General features: G+C 43.1%; 1 protein-coding gene across 9 annotated transcripts in view; it reads right to left on the bottom strand.

Annotated features, from left to right (window-relative positions):
* Window positions 1–20,096, bottom strand: part of LOC106586162 (formin-like protein 2) — a 78,518-nt gene extending 58,422 nt beyond the window's left edge. For 4 of the 9 annotated variants that reach the window (XM_082968883.1, XM_082968879.1, XM_082968878.1 and 1 more), the window contains exon 1: window positions 19,492–20,096. In XM_082968883.1, the coding sequence (XP_082825009.1) occupies window positions 19,492–19,605 (114 nt within the window). In that variant the 5' untranslated portion in view covers window positions 19,606–20,096. The remainder of the gene's footprint in view (window positions 1–19,491) is intronic. The other 5 variants (XM_082968882.1, XM_082968885.1, XM_082968881.1 and 2 more) reach the window with 2 other exon arrangements.
* Window positions 20,097–21,002: the final 906 nt, after the last annotated feature.

Here is a 21,002-nt window from a genome sequence, read left to right as displayed (position 1 = left end):
ATCAATGGAAATCCAATTTATCAACCCATGGAGGTCTGGATTTGGAGCCACACTCAAAATTAAAGTGGAAAACCACACTACAGGCTGATCCAAATTTGATGTAATGTCCTTAAAACAAGTCAAAATGAGGCTCAGTAGTGTGGGTGGCCTCCACGTGCCTGTATGACCTCCCGACAACGCCTGGGCATGCTCCTGATGAGGTGGCAGATGGTCTCCTGAGGGATCTCCTCCCAGACCTGGACTAAAGCATCCGCCAACTCCTGGACAGTCTGTGGCGCAACGTGGCGTTGGTGGATGGAGCGAGACATGATGTCCCAGATGTGCTCAATTGGATTCAGGTCTGGGGTACGGGCGGGCCAGTCCATAGCATCAATGCCTTCCTCTTGCAGGAACTGCTGACACACTCCAGCCACATGAGGTCTAGCATTGTCTTGCATTAGGAGGAACCCTGGGCCAACCGCACCAGCATATGGTCTCACAAGGGGTCTGAGGATCTCATCTCGGTACCTAATGGCAGTCAGGCTACCTCTGGCGAGCACATGGAGGGCTGTGCGGCCCCCCAAAGAAATGCCACCCCACACCATGACTGACCCACCGCCAAACCGGTCATGCTGGAGGATGTTGCAGGCAGCAGAACGTTCTCCACGGCGTCTCCAGACTCTGTCACGTCTGTCACATGTGCTCAGTGTGAACCTGCTTTCATCTGTGAAGAGCACAGGGCGCCAGTGGCGAATTTGCCAAACTTGGTGTTCTCTGGCAAATGCCAAACGTCCTGCACGGTGTTGGGCTGTAAGCATAACCCCCACCTGTGGACGTCGGGCCCTCATACCTCCCTCATGGAGTCCGTTTCTGACCGTTTGAGCAGACACATGCACATTTGTGGCCTGCTGGAGGTCATTTTGCAGGGCTCTGGCAGAGCTCCTCCTGCTCCTCCTTGCACAAAGGCGGAGGTAGCGGTCCTGCTGCTGGGTTGTTGCCCTCCTATGGCCTCCTCCACGTCTCCTGATGTACTGGCCTGTCTCCTGGTAGCGCCTCCATGCTCTGGACACTACGCTGACAGACACAGCAAACCTTCTTGCCACAGCTCGCATTGATGTGCCATCCTGGGTGAGCTGCACTACCTGAGCCACTTGTGTGGGTTGTAGACTCCGTCTCATGCTACCACTAGAGTGAAAGCATCACCAGCATTCAAAGGTGACCAAAACATCAGCCAGGAAGCATAGGAACTGAGAAGTGGTCTGTGGTCCCCACCTGCAGAACCACTCCTTTATTGGGGGATGTCTTGCTAATTGCCTATAATTTCCACCTGTTGTCTATTCCATTTGCACAACAGCATGTGAAATTTATTGTCAATCAGTGTTGCTTCCTAAGTGGACAGTTTGATTTCACAGAAGTGTGATTGACTTGGAGTTACATTGTGTTGTTTAAGTGTTCCCTTTATTTTTTGGAGCAGTGTATATAAACTCAGCAAAAAAAGAAACGTCCCCTTTTCAGGACCCTGTATTTCAAAGATAATTCGTAAAAATCCAAATAACTTCACAGATCTTCATTGTAAAGGGTTTAAACACTGTTTCCCATGCATGTTCAATGAACCATAAACAATTAATGAACATGCACCTGTGGAACGGTCGTTAATAGAGGTCGACCGATTATGATTTTTCATCGCCGATACCGATTATTGGAGGACCCCCCCCAAAAAACCATGCCGATTTTTGTTTATATATATTTGTAATAATGACAATTACAACAATACTGACTAAACAATGAACACTTTTATTTTAACTTAATATAATACATAAATAAAATCTATTTAGTCTCAAATAAATAATGAAACATGTTCAATTTGGTTTAAAAAATGCAAAAACACAGTGTTGGAGAAGAAAGTAAAAGCGCAAAATGTGCCATGTAAAAAAGCTAACGTTTAAGTTCCTTGCTCAGAACATGAGAACATATGAAAGCTGGTGATTCCTTTTAACATGAGTCTTCAGTATTTCCAGTTAAGAAGTTTTAGGTTGTAGTTATTATAGGACTATTTCTCTCTATACCATTTGTATTTCATAGACCTTTGACTATTGGATGTTCTTATAGGCACTATGGTATTGCCTGCCTAATCTCGGGAGTTGATAGGCTTGAAGTCATAAACAGCGCTGTGCTTCAAGCATTGCAAAAATCTGCTGGCAAACGCAGTAAAATGCTGTTTGAATGAATGTTTACGAGCCTGCTGCTGCCTACCACCATTCAGTCGGACTGCTCTATCAAATATCAAATCATAAACTTAATTATAATATAATAAACACACGGAAATACGAGCCTTAGGTCATTAATATGGTCAAATCCGGAAACTATCATTTCGAAAACAAAGTGTTTATTCTTTCAGTGAAATACGGAACCGTTCCGTATTTTATCGAACGGGTGGCAACCCTAAGTCTAAATATTGCTGTCACATTGCACAACCTTCAATGCTATGTCATAATTATGTAAAATTCTGGCAAATTAATTACGGTCTTTGTTAGGAAGAAATGGTCTGACTCTGCTTACACTGAATGCAAGAGAAGTGACACAGTTTCAGGCACCGCATTGATTATATGCAACGCAGGACAAGCTAGTTAAACTAGTAATATCATCAACCATGTATAGTTAACTAGTGATTATGTTAAGATTGATTGTTTTTTATAAGATAAGTTTAATGCTAGCTAGCAACTTATGGCTCCTTGCGGCCTGCACTCGCGTAACAGGTGGTCAGCCTGCTACGCAGTCTCCTCGTGGATTGCAATATAATTGGCCATAATCGGTGTCCAAAAATGCCAATTACCGATTGTTATGAAAACTTGGAATCAGCCCTAATTAATCGGCCATTCCGATTAATCAGTCGACCTCTAGTTGTTAAGACACTAACAGCTTACAGACGGTAGGCAATTAAGGTCACAGTTATGAAAACTTAGGACACTAAAAAGGCTTTTCTACTGACTCTGAAAAACACCAAAAGAAAGATGCCCAGGGTCCCGCTCATCTGCGTGAACGTGCCTTAGGCATGCTGCAAGGAGGCATGAGGACTGCAGATGTGGCCAGGGCAATAAATTGCAATGTCGGTACTGTGAGACGCCTAAGACAGCGCTAGTGGCAGACCACGTGTAACAACACCTGCACAGGATCGGTACATCCGAACATCCCACCTGCGGGACAGGTACAGGACGGCAACAACAACTGTCCGAGTTACACCAGGAACGTACAATCCCTCCATCAGTGCTCAGACTGTCCGCAATAGGCTGAGAGAGGCTGGACTGAGGGCTTGTAGGCCTGTTGTAAGGCAGGTCCTCACCAAACATCACCGGCAACAACGTCGCCTATGGGCTAAAACCCACCGTCGCTGGACCAGACAGGACTGGCAAAAAGTGATCTTCGCTGACAGAGTCGCGGTTTTGTCTCACCAGGGGTGATGGTCAGATTCGCGTTTATCGTCAAAGGAATGAGCGTTACACCGAGGCCTGTACTCTGGAGCGCGATCGATTTGGAGGTGGAGGGTCCGTCATGGTCTGGGGCGGTGTGTCACAGCATCTTCGGACTGAGCTTGTTGTCATTTCAGGCAATCTCAACGCTGTATGTTACAGGGGACATTCTCCTCCCTCATGTGGTACCCTTCCTGCAGGCTCATCCTGACATGACCCTCCAACATGACAATGCCACCAGCCATACTGCTCGTTCTGTGCGTGATTTCCTGCAAGACAGGAATGTCAGTGTTCTGCCATGGCCAGCGAAGAGCCTGGATCTCAATCCCATTGAGCACCTCTGGGACCTGTTGGATCGGAGGGTGAGGGCTAGGGCAATTCCCCCCAGAAATGTCCTTGTTGGAAGAGTGGGGCAAAATCTCACAGCAAGAACTGGCAAATCTGGTGCAGTCCATGAGGAGGAGATGCACTGCAGTACTTAATGCAGCTGGTGGCCACACCAGATACTGACTGTTACTTTTGATTTTGATCCCCCCTTTGTTCAGGGACACATTATTCCATTTCTGTTAGTCACATGTCTGTGGAACTTGTTCAGTTTATGTCTCAGTTGTTGAATCTTGTTATGTTCATACAAATATTTATACATGTTAAGTTGTCTGAAAATAAACGTAGTTGACAGTGAGAGGACGTTTCTTTTTTTGCTGAGTTTATATCAAAAATTACATAAAAAAATGTGCGGGGGTACACGTTAGTCGAGGTAATTTGTAAAGTGACTATGCATCGATAATAAACAGCAAGTAGCAGCAGTGTAAAAACAAATGGGGGGGGGGGGGGGGGGTCAATGTAAATAGTCCGGGTGGCCATTTGATTAATTGTTCAGCAGTCCTAAGGCTTGTGGGCACTTTACAAAAACAACTCAGCAGCACTGGTTAGGTCTAGAAGTTTGGTTTGAAAGAATGTGTGAGTGATTGAATTTACATCTATTTAAACTAATTTCAATTACTAGGCTATAGCTTAGGCTACAAGATTTGCTAACTTGGTGATTTATGCCTACCTATACAGTAGCCTAACCCTCTAACATCTCTACAGCCCACGCAAAAGCATGGTATAAAATGAAACATTATCGAAAACCATCGCCAAGGCGCAAATGCCCAAATTGAATTGAGCACAACAACGATTGCAGTCCCCAACGGTTTCGACCCAACGCTTCTTGCACACAGCCAAAAGGCTGGTTCCCACACAACCAGATGATTCTGTGCCAGCGGAGGGAGCGAGGCTTTCAAGCTCTGCTGCCTGCCTGCAGTGTAGGCTTTAAAAAGCACATCACACACCACAGCAGCCTAAGACTTGTGACGGGTTTGAATGGCCAATGTGCCTCTGGCTGGATCACTAGCCCTACTACTTCTCACCAGTAACAGTTTAGTGCTCCTCGCTGCCACGGCTAATTAGGGACTTTAGTTCGGCAGCATCCTGAACTTCCGACACAACGTTGCCTGTTGCCTCTTAATCAATCCCCTGAACGACCCAGCACCCCCAGTGATGGGAGTGATGGGGACGGAAGCAGCCCCAGCCTCCACACTGTGGACGGAGCTGGCGCCTGGACCCGGAAGGAACAGCCACAAGCCTAGCTGCCTGCCGCTCTGGGGTTAGTGCCAGGCTCCATCCTCCTACAGAATAAAGAGCAGCTTTGTTCCCCAGCTACTGTTAGCCCTCTGCTGCATAGAGAATACACATTGTTCTGCTCTTTTAATGCAGAGTCAGCATGAAAAATGCAAAGAATGCTGGCTACTCATTTATTTCTTCTTTACCTCTGTTTGCATTTGTTTTCTCAAAAGATATACTGAGCGGCCAAAGAGAAAGGCAGGATACTTTAAAAAGGCTAATTGAGAATACGCCTAGCTGGCTGACCAAGGTGCTTGAATTGAAAAAAGTAACTTTTTCAAACTGTTGCCCACGTTTACCAAAATGGAGTAATTCGCAGATCATGGTCCTTTGGCTGCCTTTAAGCAAAGCGGCTTATATGTAATCTGGTCAGACTATTGAGAAGTCTATAACAAAAGCTAAGCCCTTAGCCCCATATGGCATTTAAGCAAGTCCCAAAAACTGCCTCAAACTTCTCTGCCTCCCTGGCAAGCCAGTGTATACAGCAAAGCCTAAATTAAGATCCATCACTGGTTTAACATGGTGAACACAATATTTCCAGTGGTTACTTGAAGCAGAGGAAAAGCAACATAGACCTACTAGACTACATTTTTGCTGTATCGTGTCACCTTCCTGTGTTCTCATGTGAAGCATACACATTACATGTGACTCACATACTCTAGGGTAGATTGATGATTTCCCAATGGTTTAGATCAGGGATTGGCAACTGCTTTTAGGGAAATCAATCGGGGTCTCAACTTACTGTTGTGAGTTAGAATAGTAGAATACGCAAGGTATAATTTTGAAATGTGGTTGTATATCAGCAGTATTTCTCTTATTATGTCGGCCAGCTATCTACACTTGTAGTTATCATGGTCTAATTACTAACCGGAAGGCCCCCATTGATCATCAGATATCATATTAAAAACTGCAAACATTTGTCAAAAAATGTGTAGAATTGCAGGAAATTAGCTGTAAAACTGCACATGTTTCTGTCCTCCCCATGGCAAAATGTGTAAAATAGCAGCGAACTTACCTTAAACAGATGTTTTTTTTAATAATCGGGGCATAATGTGTAGAATTGAAATGACGTAAATGAATTGCAGGAAATTATCTAAGTTTTTTCTCTTCGTTGTCAAGAGGGGGGCCATTAAAATGCTTTGCTTGCAAGGTGGGGTGGAAGTGGGGGTGAGGGGGCAACAACATTTAGCTTAGGGCTTCCAAAAGGCTAGGGCTGGCTCTGACTGCATCTGTGGGTATGGATGTGGGTACGCAGACGCGCAAGCCACTGTGGCCCCTCTTGATGAGTTTAGATTTTTTTGGTGGCCCCCACGCCCATCAAAGTTGCCCATCCCTGGTTTAGATAATAACCATCACAAGTAGGGGACATTCTAAAGACACAAAAGCCATTTTGTTTTGATTCCCTTTACTGATTTGCTAATTGTTTGAGTCGTGCTTGATGAGAAATTAAACACAGTTAAATCAGAGTTGAGAAACAAATTCAAATGTACATCACTTGCCCTTCAGGAGAAAATGTCAACCTTGTTATGTTTAGGAAACAGGAAAACACATGATTTCCAAACCTCTAGTCTGGTGCGACCCATCTCTTTAATTCTTTCATATGTCGAAACAGCCAACACTCATGTCATGGGTGCTATGGCAACCAGGTAAGAACTCACAGACATGCTCCTGAGTGAAAGCGAATACTAAATGCCAAGCATGTTCCCATAAAAAGTCCACATTTTGTATGAAAACAGTGCCTTACAGTGTAATGAGCCGTCTTCGTCATACTTACAAAAACAGAGGGGCTAGCCAGTGATCAACGGAGGGACATTCAGTATGACAGAGTTCACTAGAAAATACAAGAAACTATGGCAATGCAAGCAACTACAGCAAGGGACAAAGCAGACTGTGCCGAAAGTTACATTAGATAGACAAAGTATAATTGGCTACACTGTTCATGAAGTGACAAATAGGCATACATACAGTACCAGTCAAAAGTTTGGACACACCTACTCAATCAAGGGTTTTTCTTTACTTTTTATATTTTCTAATAGTGAAGACATCAAAACTATGAAATAACACATATGGAATCATGTAATAACCATAAGTGTTAAACAAATCAAAATATATATGTTTTTGAGATTCTTAAAAGTAGCCACCCTTGATGCCCTTGATGACAGCTTTGCACACTCTAGGCATTCTCTCAACCAGCGTCACCTGGAATGCTTTTCCAACAGTCTTGAAGGAGTTCCCACATATGCTGAGCACTTGTTGGCTGCTTTTCCTTCACTCTGCGGTCCAATTCATCCCAAATCATCTCAATTGGGTTGAGGTTGGGTGATTGTGGAGGCCAGGTCATCTGATGCAGCACTCCATCACTCTCTTTCTTGGTCAAATAGCCCTTACACAGCCTGGAGGTGTGTTTTGGGTCATTGTCCTGTTGAAAAAAAAGGATAGTCCTTCTAACCCCAAACCAGATGGGACGGCATATTACTGTAGAATGCTATGGTAGCCGTGCTGGTTTAGTGTGCCTTGAATTCTAAATAAATCACTGACAGTGTCACCAGCAAAGCACCCCCACACCATCACACCTCCTCCATGCTTCACGGTGGGAACCGCACATGCAGAGATCATTCATTCACCTACTCTGCATCTCAAAATCTAAAATTTGGACTCATCAGACCAAAGGACAGATTTCCACCGGTCTAAAGTCCATTGCTCGTGTTTCTTGGCCCAATCAAGTCTCTTATTATTATTGGTATCCTTTAGTAGTGGTTTCTTTGCAGCAATTCGACCATGAAGACCTGATTCACGCAGTCTCCTCTGAACAGTTGATGTTGAGATGTCTCTGTTACTTGAACTGTGAAGCATTTATTTGGGTTGCAATCTGCGGTGTAGTTAACTCTAATGAACTTATCCTCTGCAGCAAAGGTAACTCTGGGTCCTTTCTTGTGGCGGTCCTCTTGAGAGTCAGTTTTATCATAGTGCTTGATGGTTCTTGTGACTGCACTTGAAGAAACTTTCAAAGTTCTTGAAATTGGCCGGATTGACTGACCTTCATGCATTAACCTCTATGGGCTAGGTGGGACGCTTGCGTCTACTCAACAGCCAGTGTAATCCCGTGGCGCGTTATTCAAATTCCTCAAAAATGCAAAAACTTCAATTTTTCAAACATATGACTATTTTACACCATTTTAAAGATAAGACTCTCGTTAATCTAACCACACTTTCCGATTTCAAAAAGGCTTTACAACGAAAGCAAAACATTAGATTATGTCAGCAGAGTACCCAGCCAGAAATAATCAGACACCCATTTTTCAAGCTAGCATATAATGTCACATAAACCCAAACCACAGCTAAATGTAGCACTAACCTTTGATGATCTTCATCAGATGACAACCCTAGGACATTATGTTATACAATACATGCATGTTTTGTTCAATCAAGTTCATATTTATATCAAAAACCAGCTTTTTACATTAGCATGTGACTAGCATGTGACTAGCATTCCCACCGAACACTGCCGGTGAATTTACTAAATTACTCACGATAAACGTTCACAAAAAGCATAACAATTATTTTAAGAATTATAGATACAGAACTCCTCTATGCACTCGATATGTCCGATTTTAAAATAGCTTTTCGGTGAAAGCACATTTTGCAATATTCTCAGTAGATAGCCCGGCATCACAGGGCTAGCTATTTAGACACCCAGCAAGTTTAGCACTCATCAAAGTCAGATTTACTATAAGAAAAATGTTATTACCTTTGCTGTCTTCATCAGAATGCACTCCCAGGACTTCTACTTCAATAACAAATGTTGGTTTGGTTCAAAATAATCCATAGTTATATCCAAACAGCGGCGTTTTGTTTGTGCATTCAAGACACTATCCGAAAGGGTAAATAAGGGTGACGAGCATGGCGCAATTCGTGACAAAAGAATTCTAAATATTCCATTACCGTACTTCGAAGCATGTCAACCGCTGTTTAAAATCAATTTTTATGCCATTTTCTCATTAAAAAAGCGATAATATTCCGACCGGGAATCTGCGTTTAGGTAAACAGACGAAAGAAAATAAAGCATTCGGTCGACTCGGGCACGCGCCTAAGCCCATAGTACTCTGATCGGCCACTTGCCAAAAGCGATAATGTGTTTCAGCCAGAGCCTGCCTCGATATCGTTCAGCTTTTTCCCGGGCTCTGAGAGCCTATGGGAGCCGTAGGAAGTGTCACGTTATTGCAAAGATCCTCAGTCTTCAATAAAAAGAGCCAAGATGAAACACAATTTGTCAGACAGGCCACTTCCTGCATGGAATCTTCTCAGGTTTTGGCCTGCCATATGAGTTCTGTTATACTCACAGACACCATTCAAACAGTTTTAGAAACTTTAGGGTGTTTTCTATCCAAAGCCAATAATGATATGCATATTCTAGTTACTGGGCAGGAGTAGTAACCAGATTAAATCGGGTACATTTTTTATCCGGCTGTGTAAATACTGCCCCCTATCCCCAACAGGTTAAAGTAATGACGGACTGTCGTTTCTCTTTGCTTATTTGAGCTGTTCTTGCCATAATATGGACTTGGTCTTTTATCAAGTAGGGCTATCTTCTGTATACCAACCCTACCTTGTCACAACACAACCTGTAAATTGAATTCTAGATGACTACCTCATCAAATCAAATCAAATTGTATTAGTAACATATGCCAAATACAACAGCCGTAGACCTTACAGTGAAATGCTTATTTACGAGCCCCTAACCAACAATGCAGTTAAATATATATATTTCTTAAACTAATAAGGATAAGAAATACAAGTAACAACTAATTAATGAGCAGCAGTAAAATAACAATAGCAAGGCTATATACAGGGGGGTACCAGTACAGAGTCAATGTGCGGGGCCACCGATTAGTCAAGGTAATTGAGGTAATATGTACATGTAGGTAGAGTTATTAAAGTGACTATGCATAGATCATAACAACAGAGAGTAGTAGCGGTGTAAAAGAGGGGCAATGCAAATAGTCTGGGTAGCCATTTGATTAGATGTTCAGCAGTCTTATGGCTTGGGGGTCGAAGCTGTTTAGAAGCCTCTTGGACCTAGACTTGAGGCTCCGGTACCGCTTACCATGCGGTAGCAGAGAGAACAGTCTAACTAGGGTGGCTGGAGTCTTTCACAATTTTTAGGACCTTCCTCTGACACCGCCTGGTATAGAGGTCCTGGATGGCAGGAAGCTTTGCCCCAGTGATGTACTGGGCCATTCGCACTACCCTCTGTAGTGCCTTGCGGTCAGAGGCCGAGCAGTTGCCATACCAGGCGGTGAGTGAGGATGCTCTCAATAGTGCAGCTGTAGAACCTTTTGAGGATCTGAGGACCCATGCCAAATCTTTTCAGTCTCCTGAGGTGGAATTGGTCTTCACGACTGTCTTGGTGTGCTCGGACCATGTTAGTTTGTTGGTGATGTGGACACCAAGGAACTTGAAGCTCTCAACCTGCTCCCCTACAGCCTCGACGATGAGAATGGGGGTGTGCTCGGTCCTCTTTTTCTTGAAGTCCACAATCATCTCCTTTGTCTTGATCACGTTGAGGGAGAGGTTGTTGTCCTGGCATCACACGGCCAGGGCTCTGATCTCCTCCCTGTAGGCTGTCTCATCGTTGTCGGTGATCAGGCCTACTACTGTTGTGTCATCTGCAAACTTAATGAAGCTGGTTGAGAGAATGCCAAGCGTGTGCAAAGCTGTCATCAAGGCAAAAGGTGGCTACTTTGAAGAATCTCAAATATAAAATATATTTTGATTTGTTTAACACTTTTTTGGTTACTACATGATTCCATACGGTATGTGTTATTTCATAGTTTTGATGTCTTCACTATTATTCCATATTGTAGGAAATAGTCCAAATTATGAAAAACCCTGAAATGAGGTATCCAAACATTTTGACTGGTAGTGTACATTGTCTGCTCATGTAGACCTCAAGTGCCATTCAACTGCAATGCTGTTAAGTGGATGGTGGGGCTCTTGAGCCACAATAGCTCTGGTCCAGGGAGTCGTTCGGTCGAACGACTACGAGAGCACACCCAAACGACACCCCAGACCAGAGCTAGAGCCACAATTGAGCGAATAGTAAAGGTGCTAAAACAAAGCCTTATCAGCAGATACACTTCCAGTCAAGTGTAGCAGCCGCAAGGAAGGTACTTCAGGCTACTTGAGGAGCTTGTCATGGAAACTGGATTCCAAGTTTCTTTTTTACTCTGAAAACCGCAATCGGCTAATGAATCGCTAGGCAACTGTCTACTCACTATTATTGTACATTTAATGTATAGTATTCAACCACTGTAAACTTCTTAATCCAGTCATTACCCAACGGTTACTATTGTACATATTGTGGTGGTAGTGTGATATTTGGGGATGCTTTGCTGCCTCAGGACCTGGATGACTTGCCTTAATAGAAGGAACCATGAATTCTGCTCTGTATCAGATAATTCTACAGGAGAATGTCAGGTCATCCGTCTGTGAGCTGAAGCTGAAGCGCAGCTGGGTCACGCAGCAAGAGAATGATCCAAAACACACAATCAAGTCTACATGAAAATGGCAACAAACAAAAAAGTTTTGGGAGTTTTGGAATGGCCTAGTCAAAGTCCAGCCCTAATCCCAATTAAGATGCTGTGGCAGGACCTGAAATGAGCAGTTCCTGCTTGAAACCCCACAAATGTTGCTGAGTTAAAGCTGTTACGCATGGAAGAGTGGACCAAAATTCCTTCACAGCAACATGAGAGACTGATCAACTACTACAGGAGTCATTGCAGCTAAAGGTGACACAACGAATTATTGAGTGTAAAGGGGCAATTACTTTTTCACACAGAGGCAATGCGTGTTGCATTACTTTGTTTCTGAAATAAATATATAATTGTTGTGTTATTTGTTCACTCAGGTTTCCTTTATCTAATATTAGGTTTTGGTTGAAGATCTGATAATAATATTGCGATATAGGCTATCATAAAAAAGAATATCCCGCTACTGTATTTATTTATTCTCCCCATCACTAATCGGCCATATGGCCTATTCACACTAAATATACATTTTCACAGCGAGAAACTATTAGAGCGAAAAGATTAAGTTTACAAGTAAAAACAGCCCTTCGAGCAAAAACATGTTATTGGAAATTAAATTCCTACTATTTAATCAAATCTACATGGAAGATTACAAGTCTGTAGCCTAAGCTTATAATGGACGTTTACATTATACTTGTTTCTCTCCCTGGTCAAGGTCGCATGTGAAATACTTAGCCTTATCTTGACGGAGGCCTTGCATTACAATTATGTCTAGTTTAAATCTCAGCCGTCGCTTCAAGTCCCCTACAGCAGCTGTATCAATGGAAGGCAATTTGCTTTGCAAGGGGAAACAGTTAGGCTTAGAATCAGCCAGCAGCAAGCCTTGGATTTTCCAGGAAAAGCCTACCTGTAGTGCACTAAATCTGTTCTCAATGTTGACTCTATTCTTATGACTAAAGTACAAATACACTCAGCAGACAGTTTATTAAGTACACCACCCGTTCATGAGAATGGTTTGCTCCTACAGACAGTGAGTCACGTGGCCGTGGCCTGCCATATAAAGCAGACGCATTCAGTTACTGTTTGATTTTGACCAACTGTTTACCTTTATTTAACCAGGCAAGTCAGTTAAGAACAAATTCTTATTTTCAATGACGGCCTAGGAAAAGTGGGTTAACTGCCTTGTTCAGGGGCAGAACGACAGATTTTTACCTTGTCAGCTCGGGGATTTGATTTTGCAACCTTTCGGTTACTGGCCCAACGCTCTACCCACAAGGCTACCTGCCGCCCTACCTGAGCATGGTATGATCGTCGGTGCCAGAAATGGCCAGCCACCTGGGCTTTTCACGCACAACAATGTCTATGGTTTACCGAGAATGGTGTGACAAACAAATAACATCCAGTCAGTGGCAGTCCTGTGGGCTGATGGCAGAGTCAGGATTTGGCGTAAGCAGCAAGACTCCATTGACCACATCCTGCCAGTACAGGCTGGTGGCGGTGGTGTAATGGTGTGGGGAATGTTATCCTGGCACACGTCTGGTTCCTTGATACCAATTGAGCAACGTTTGAATGCCACAATTTGCCCTGAAGAATTCAAGCTGTTCTTGAGGCAAAGGGGGGTCTGACCGGGTACTAGATGGGTGTACCTAATAAACTGTAGACTGAGTGTATATTCCATTATTCCACAAATCCACTCAAATTGGGCTATTTATTAGCCAATGGGTAATTACAGTGTTACTACACAGTAAATTGTGACCCTAAACAGAATAAAGCTGTAATGAGTGCAACACATAGCCTAAAAAAACAGTTGTCAGCTGAGCATGGAGAGGTCAATGCTTTCATGTAGTCAAATCCCTCCCAACCTTGTTTCTTAATGTAGGAGTTAGCCAGTCCACACCAGCTACCCTCTAGATGGCTAATGTTCAGATTAAGTGGGAGCTGTTATGTAAACATGTTCTAATTAAAATAAAAATGCATTTGAAAAATTAACTGTAAAGCCCAGCTCAGATACAACAGCCGACATGAAATGAGACAAGATACAATTAGCTAGTTTTGGAATGTTGTGTTGTACAACTGGTTGACTAAAGACGGGTCACACGGGGCATTCTGATCAAGATGGTGAGACTTGCTGTTGAGACCGTTTCCATGGTAACGGTGTCTTTATAAACGACACGAAACTTTGAAACAAAGTTGCCACTTGTTGTAGCAAGGTGCTTTAGCGAACTTGAGCGTCATGAAATACACACGCACCAGAAACAGGGTACACTTTGTGACTTGTCAGATGAATGTCAGGAAGCTAGGTTAGCTATGTGCAGCAATATAGCTAGCTACCTCTCTGTTTGGCTAGCTACCTCCTTAGCTGAACGCAGAGCATTAGTGCACTGTTCTCTGATTGGCTAAATAAATCTGTCTCGCTTGAGACTAAAGATATGACGTTGAATCTTGGAAGTGGAAATTGTTAAAAGTCGAACTTGTGCATAGAGCTGTATGGTTTATTTAACTTTGCAATCATTGGTTTTTGTTTTAAATATATTTTAAAGTGTCAAATCTGAGTCTAGCATCATTCTGTTACCGTGGCTATTTAAAATACCTTGTATAGGACGGCAGGTAGCCTAACGGTTAAGAGCATTGGACCAGTAACCAAAAGGTCGCTGGTTTGAATCCCTGAGCCAACTTGGTGAAAAATCTGTTGATGTGTCCTTGAGCAAGCCACTTAACCCGAGTTGCTCTGGACAAGAATGTCTGCTAAATTACTCAAAAGTAAATGTACATATATAAGCCACCGCAATATAGCATTGCTGTTTTTAAAGGGATATTTTCTGAAAAAGTAATTAAATCAAATCAAAGTTTATTTGTCACGTGCGCCAAATACAACAGGTGTAGACCTTACAGTGAAACGCTTACTTACAGGCTCTAACCAATAGTGCAAAAGAGGTATTAGGTGAACAATAGGTAAATAAAGAAATAAAAACAGTAAAAAGACTGAAAAACAGTAGCGAGGCTACATACAGACACCGGTTAGTCAGGCTGATTGAGGTAGTATGTACATATGGTTAAAGTGACTATGCATATATGATGAACAGAGAGTAGCAGTAGCGTAAAGAGGGGTTGGCGGGTGGGACACAATGCAGATAGCCCGGTTAGCCAATGTGCGGGAGCACTGGTTGGTCAGCCCAATTGAGGTAGTATGTACATACACTGGATTTAAAAAGTCTACACACCCCTGTTAAAAATGCCAGGTTTTTGTGATGTAAAATAATGAGACAAAGATAAATCATGTCAGAACTTCTTCCACCTTTAATGTGACCTATAACATGAACAATTCAATTGAAAAACAAACTGAAATCTTTGAGGGGGAAAAATAAACTCACAATAACCTGGTTGCATAAGTGTGCACACCCTTAAACTATTACTTTGTTGAAGCACCTTTTGATTTTATTACAGCACTCAGTCTTTTTGGGTAGGAGTCTATTAGCATGGCACATCTTGATGTGGCAATATTTGCCCACTCTTCTTTGCAAAAGCGCTCCAAATCTGTCAGATTGCGAGGACATCTCCTGTACACAGCCCTCTTCAGATCACCCCAGAGATGTTCAATTGGATTCAGGTCTGGGCTCTGGCTGGGCCATTCCAAAACGTTAATCTTCTTCTGGTGAAGCCATGCTTTCGTGGATTTGGATGTGTGCTTTGGGTCGTTGTCATGCTGAAAGGTGAACTTCCTCTTCATCTTCAGCTTTCTAACGGACGCCTGAAGGTTTTGTGCCAAAATTGCCTGGTATTTGGAACTGTTCATAATTCCCTCCACCCTGACTAAGGCCCCGGTTCCAGCTGAAGAAAAACAGCCCCAAAGCATGATACTGCCACCACCATGCTTCACTGTGGGTATGGTGTTCTTTGGGTGATGTGCAGTGTTGTTTTTGCACCAAACATACCTTTTGGAATTATGGCCAAAAAGTTCAACCTTGGTTTCATCAGACCATAACACATTTTCCCACATGCTTTTGGGGGACTTGATGTTTGTTTTTGCAAACTTCAGCCAGGCTTGGATGTTTTTCATTGTAAGAAAAGGCTTCCATCTTGCCACCCTACCCCATAGCCCATTCATTTGAAGAATACGGGAGATTGTTGTCACATGTAGCACACAGCCAGTACTTGCCAGAAATTCCTGCAGTTCCTTTAATGTTGCTGTAGGCCTCTTGGAAGCCTCCCTGACCAGTTTTCTTCGTCTTTTCATACATTTTGGAGGGACGTCCAGTTCTTGGTAATGTCTCTGTGGTGCCATATTTTCTCCACTTGATGATGACTGTCTTCACTGTGTTCCATGGTATATGTAATGCTTTGGAAATTCTTTTGTACCCTTCTCCTGACTGATATCTTTCAACAATGAGATCCCTCTGATGCTTTGGAAGCTCTCTGCGGACCATGGCTTTTGCTCTGAGATGCAACTAAGAAAATGTCAGGAAAATCCTACTAGAACAGCTGAACTTTATTTGTGATTAATCAGAGTCACTTTAAATGATGGCAGGTGTGTAATGACTTCTATTTAACATGAGTTTGAATGTGATTGGTTAATTCTCAACACAGCCACATCCCCAGTTATAAGAGGGTGTGCACACTTATGCAACCAGGTTATTGTAAGGTTTTTATTTTTCATTTTTCCCCCTCGAAGATTTCAATTTGTTTTTCAATTGAATTGTTCACATTATAGGTCACATTAACAGTAGAAAAAGTTCTGACATGATTTATCTTTGTCTCATTCTTTTACATCACAAAAACATGGCATTGTAACAGGGGTGTGTAGACTTTTTATATCCACTGTATGTACACGAATGTATAGTTAAAGTGACTGTGCATATATGATAAACAGAGAGTAGCAGCAGCATAAAAGAAGGGCTGGGGGGGGGGGGCACACAATGCAAATAGTCCGGGTAGCCATTTCATTACCTGTTCAGGAGTCTTATGGCTTGGGGGTAAAAACTGTTGAGAAGCCTTTTTGTCCTAGACTTGGCACTCCGGTACCGCTTGCCATGCGGTAGCAGAGAGAACAGTCTATGACTGGGGTGGCTGGGGTCTTTGACAGTTTTTAGGGCCTTCCTCTGACACCGCCTGGTGTAGAGGTCCTGGATGGCAGGCAGCTTAGCCCCAGTGACGTACTGGGCCGTACGCACTACCCTCTGTAGTCCCTTGCGGTCGGAGACCGAGCAATTGCCGTACCAGGCAGTGATGCAACCAGTCAGGATGCTCTCGATGTTGCAGCTGTAGAAAACATCTGTTTTATCAAAGAAGTAGCCCGTTTTACATAAACCCTACTTACACTGATTAAAATGATTTTGCGCGTTGGTGAAGAAAGAAATGGGCAGTGATAGCATCCAATCCGTGAAACCGTAATCCTCCTGCTGACTGCTCCTCTGCTTGTTGCAGTTTAACCCACGCTTATCAATCACTGAAGGATGCATGGTGGTATTGGATCAATCATTGAGGGGCCCAATACGGTTTTTCAACCATTAGCCTTGCAGGCTGAAGTGACACAGTCATCTGAGTCACACGCTCACTCGGGCAATTCATGGCGCCGCCGACCAGCGGGCATTACTGACAATCAGCGGGGTTTAAACAGCAGTAAATAACGCTGTGCCGGTGATTAAAACGCTAAACTCGCCAAAGGCTCCATTCTAGCTGGTACTCCTTCATTCTCACATCCATCCCTCTTCAGTGAGCGACTGATCACTCCTGGTGCAACCAGACCCACTGTGTCCACTGTGTTATTTTAGCCTGTGCTTAAGGGATTCAGCAAGTAGCATTAACTAATAGGATACGTTTAGAGTATGACTCATGAGTCCATCAATGACCTTTACAGTGGAAAATAAATACAGGTAATGAGCGTGTCGGGAAAAGCTAACTGACAACTAAGTGTTTCATTGAACTCAATGATACAGTATCCTTCCTATAGTGTCGTAAAGTGGTTACATTTGGTTCCTCCAGTCTACTTTTTTAGGCTTGTTAGTTGAAAAGGAGGCCAGGCAGGCAGGCGTTCAAGCCTGGCATTCCTTGGTGTTGTTCACAGATCATGAAAAGCAGCGCCAGGTTATCCTAAAAGCAGACGGGATTAGGAAGAAGCCTTCAATCCCCTGGTAGGCCTAGGCAGTGTGACGTCAACCCTGGCTGTGTCTCAAATGGCACTCTATTCCATAGTGCACTACTTTTGATCACGACCCATAGAGTTCTGGTCAGAAGTAGTGCATTATATAGGGAATAGGGTGCCATTTGGGACGCACGACCTTACGAAAAAAGATTGCCGTCAGAGTGCAGTATAACTGCAGTACACTGTAGTATAACTGTAGTTAGAATGCAGTAGAACTGCAGCAGGCTGCAATTACTGAGTCCAAAATAACACAGTCGACTGCAGTTACTGCACTTTTACTGCAGTTTCAGAACTGTTATCTTTTTTTGTAAGGGCACCCCTCTGGCCAGAGGTCTGCTCCCTGCCTCCCTCTCCGCCGAAACATGCAGTAATTACACCCCAACGAGAACACTGTGACATGTATTAGTGACTCCCACGTTAAAAAAAAAAACAATTGCTCCATTTGGTAGCCTAATAACAGTCTAAATGGCTTGGGCCAGCACCGTCAGCAAACAGAGTAACAGACCATAGCCCAAGGCATAATACATTGGAAAACACAGAAACACAGACAGAGTAAAACAGGTTTAGTTACAGCTTTTCCCTCTTCAATCAAACCGTTCCTTCTGACAGGTTTGCAGGAGCTCTGAAGTCACATGGCACTGCATAACCTTCTTAGTAGGTCTGTGTTGGGCTAATTGTGTTGCATGCGGCCAGGTCCCACAACAGAGCCACCTTTTAGTGGAGTATTAGGTCTGACTACAACAATGTCTGACCCACATCTACACGACCTCACAAAACCAGGCTTTACACCCCTGAGCTATTCACTGATCTACCCCCCAGAATCTCTGAACAGGCCATGTTGGGTTATGCTTAGTTTTAGGATGCTGAAACATTGCAAATGTGTAGTATAGTAAGCAATGTATGTATTAGCTTAAAGTACAGAAAATGGAAGATTAGATTAATTGAGCAGAATTAGCCTAAATCAACTAGCTAGGTTACTCATTTTGTCAAGACAGCTAACTGTTCAAATGGTTCTTTAGTATACACAGTTGGCTAACAGATCACATTTACAGAAGCAGCATAGGTACAAGTAAACCTAGCCTTGGCATATACAGGCTGATAAACACACATTCTCACTGAACACTGAATGTCCCACTCAGAAAGGCATTTTCGAATTTGCAAGATAGGGCCGATGGGGCAAACAAACAGCTGTCCTACTTAAATTGCTGAGGTTTACATATCAAATCAACAAGGGAGTAAACTTGCTGAGTAGAGTTCAGCTTCCTTCACGTGTAACTTCACCCCACCCACTAAAACAAAGGTAATTGACTTAACAGACTACCAGATAGATTCTTCGATGGTGTGATTTTTCTGATTCATTTGCGTGACAGATTTTGTTCATGTGGTTTTCTACCCTCTCCCAACAATCCATTGATTATTTGACGCGATCAATGAAGACGCATGTCAAGTAACCAAAGACAAATGTCAAAAAGAAAAATAGATGAGATCAAATGTTGCAACGTCTATCTCATCGTGATATTCCAACTTAGCTACTGTAGCTAAACACAAAAGATGGAACAGGCTTGATTTGAGTTGAGAGGACGACTGAGCTGAGTAGCTAGGTAACGGTCAGACCAACACAGCTGTCGTGCCAGCGCAAAGTAGGAATGGCGAAAGACAAATGGGGAAACTTATCAGGGTTCGATAAGAAAGTACTTTGAATTATTTGTGAACATACCAAAACGATTGCGAATCTCTCCTCCAATTCACCTGGCTCCGGCATAGGCAGCTTCAGAGGCATGTTATGTCCCCTGAAATCAGTTTGTTGGTCCATACTCCCTGCGTTCCCCATGTTTCAAGCTTGGTTTTGCTGGATCACAACTACAACGTTCCACCTTCCTCCTCGACTTCAGAAATCACAGCAAGTCAAAAAAAAGAAAGAAAACGAAACAAATGTACCCACGCAAAAGCCTCTTGTTTTCAAATATTCCTGTTTTATCCCAGCCTCACCACTTTAACAGAAAACACACGTGTGGAAATCAGAACATCACGATGGTTCCAAAGAGCCCAGTCCTCGTGAAGCATTATAATGAAATGGGGGACTTGGTGGAAACTTCAATCGAAGCAACAACCGCGCAATATTTATAGGACCAAAGAAATCTATCCATATCTTGCACAATTTCTGCTCCACTCCCATTTAGTTGTAATGACGATGGGCATGATTCAGGTTTAGGAATCCCTGTCTGTGTAGCAAGCTAATCTCTGCAGTGCTGACCAACGAATACAGTAAAGAGTCTAGTCTACTCATACGTCACCGATACACCGCACGCACACACACACACACACACACACACACACACAATCACATCTCTACACAATGAGCCCTTTCAGAGACAAGCCTTCTACTTGGCTTTGCCAAAAGCGTAGTTAAGGAGACGATGTTCTGTAGAGTTGCATGCAGGTAGATGCAGACCGGTTCATGGTGTATAACCTGTGTATAAGCTGTTTATAACAACCTTACTACAACCAATTTACCTAATCTAAAACACTAATTACAACCGCAATCCAAGTCCAGTATTTAAGCCTCATAGCCCCGAAGAATTAGGATAATTGGGAAAATCTTCATGTACAGCCATAATAGATAGGCATAGGATAGAATATTCCCTATACTGGAGGTTGAGAGAAAAAAGGCAAAACAATCTATTAGGCCTACATCTACTACTTAGTAGAAGATATAAGACAATGTGTTGCTAACAGGGTGGAGTCCCATTGCTTTTGAGAGGATGACATCAGCTTGGGGAGAGTTTCCATGGAGAGCAGAGGTTCTCCAGATGCACAGTGGCATTACTGAACAACACAGCCTGATACAACAGAGAGAGAGTCAGTCATGTCATATTAGGGGTCAGCTGGCTACACACATCGCATCAGGGACACAAATGCAGAGAGAGGCTGACCTCATACCATTAAATGCTCCAAATCGTGTTGTTGGCGACTTACACGTTCTGACGTTCTCCTTCTCTGTTTGGTTTCTCGCCATTCAACTTTTATTACCGAGATAAGGGATTAAGCAGCATTTTTACTGGCTTGATTAAGTCAACCAAATTCACTGTCACTGAGTCAGTTGATGAAAGTGACATTTTGAGGCTACAACATGGGCAAAGCATGAAAATACATTTGTGAAAAAGTACACTATATATACAAAGTATGTAGACAACCCTTAAAATTTGTGGATTCGGCTATTTCACAGCC

The sequence above is a fragment of the Salmo salar genome, chromosome 25, assembly GCF_965601325.2.
Source record: "Salmo salar chromosome 25, fSalSal1, whole genome shotgun sequence".
Lineage (NCBI taxonomy): Eukaryota > Metazoa > Chordata > Actinopteri > Salmoniformes > Salmonidae > Salmo > Salmo salar.
The sequence above is the reverse complement of the archived record's forward strand: the minus strand, read 5'-3'. Positions and strand labels throughout refer to the sequence as shown.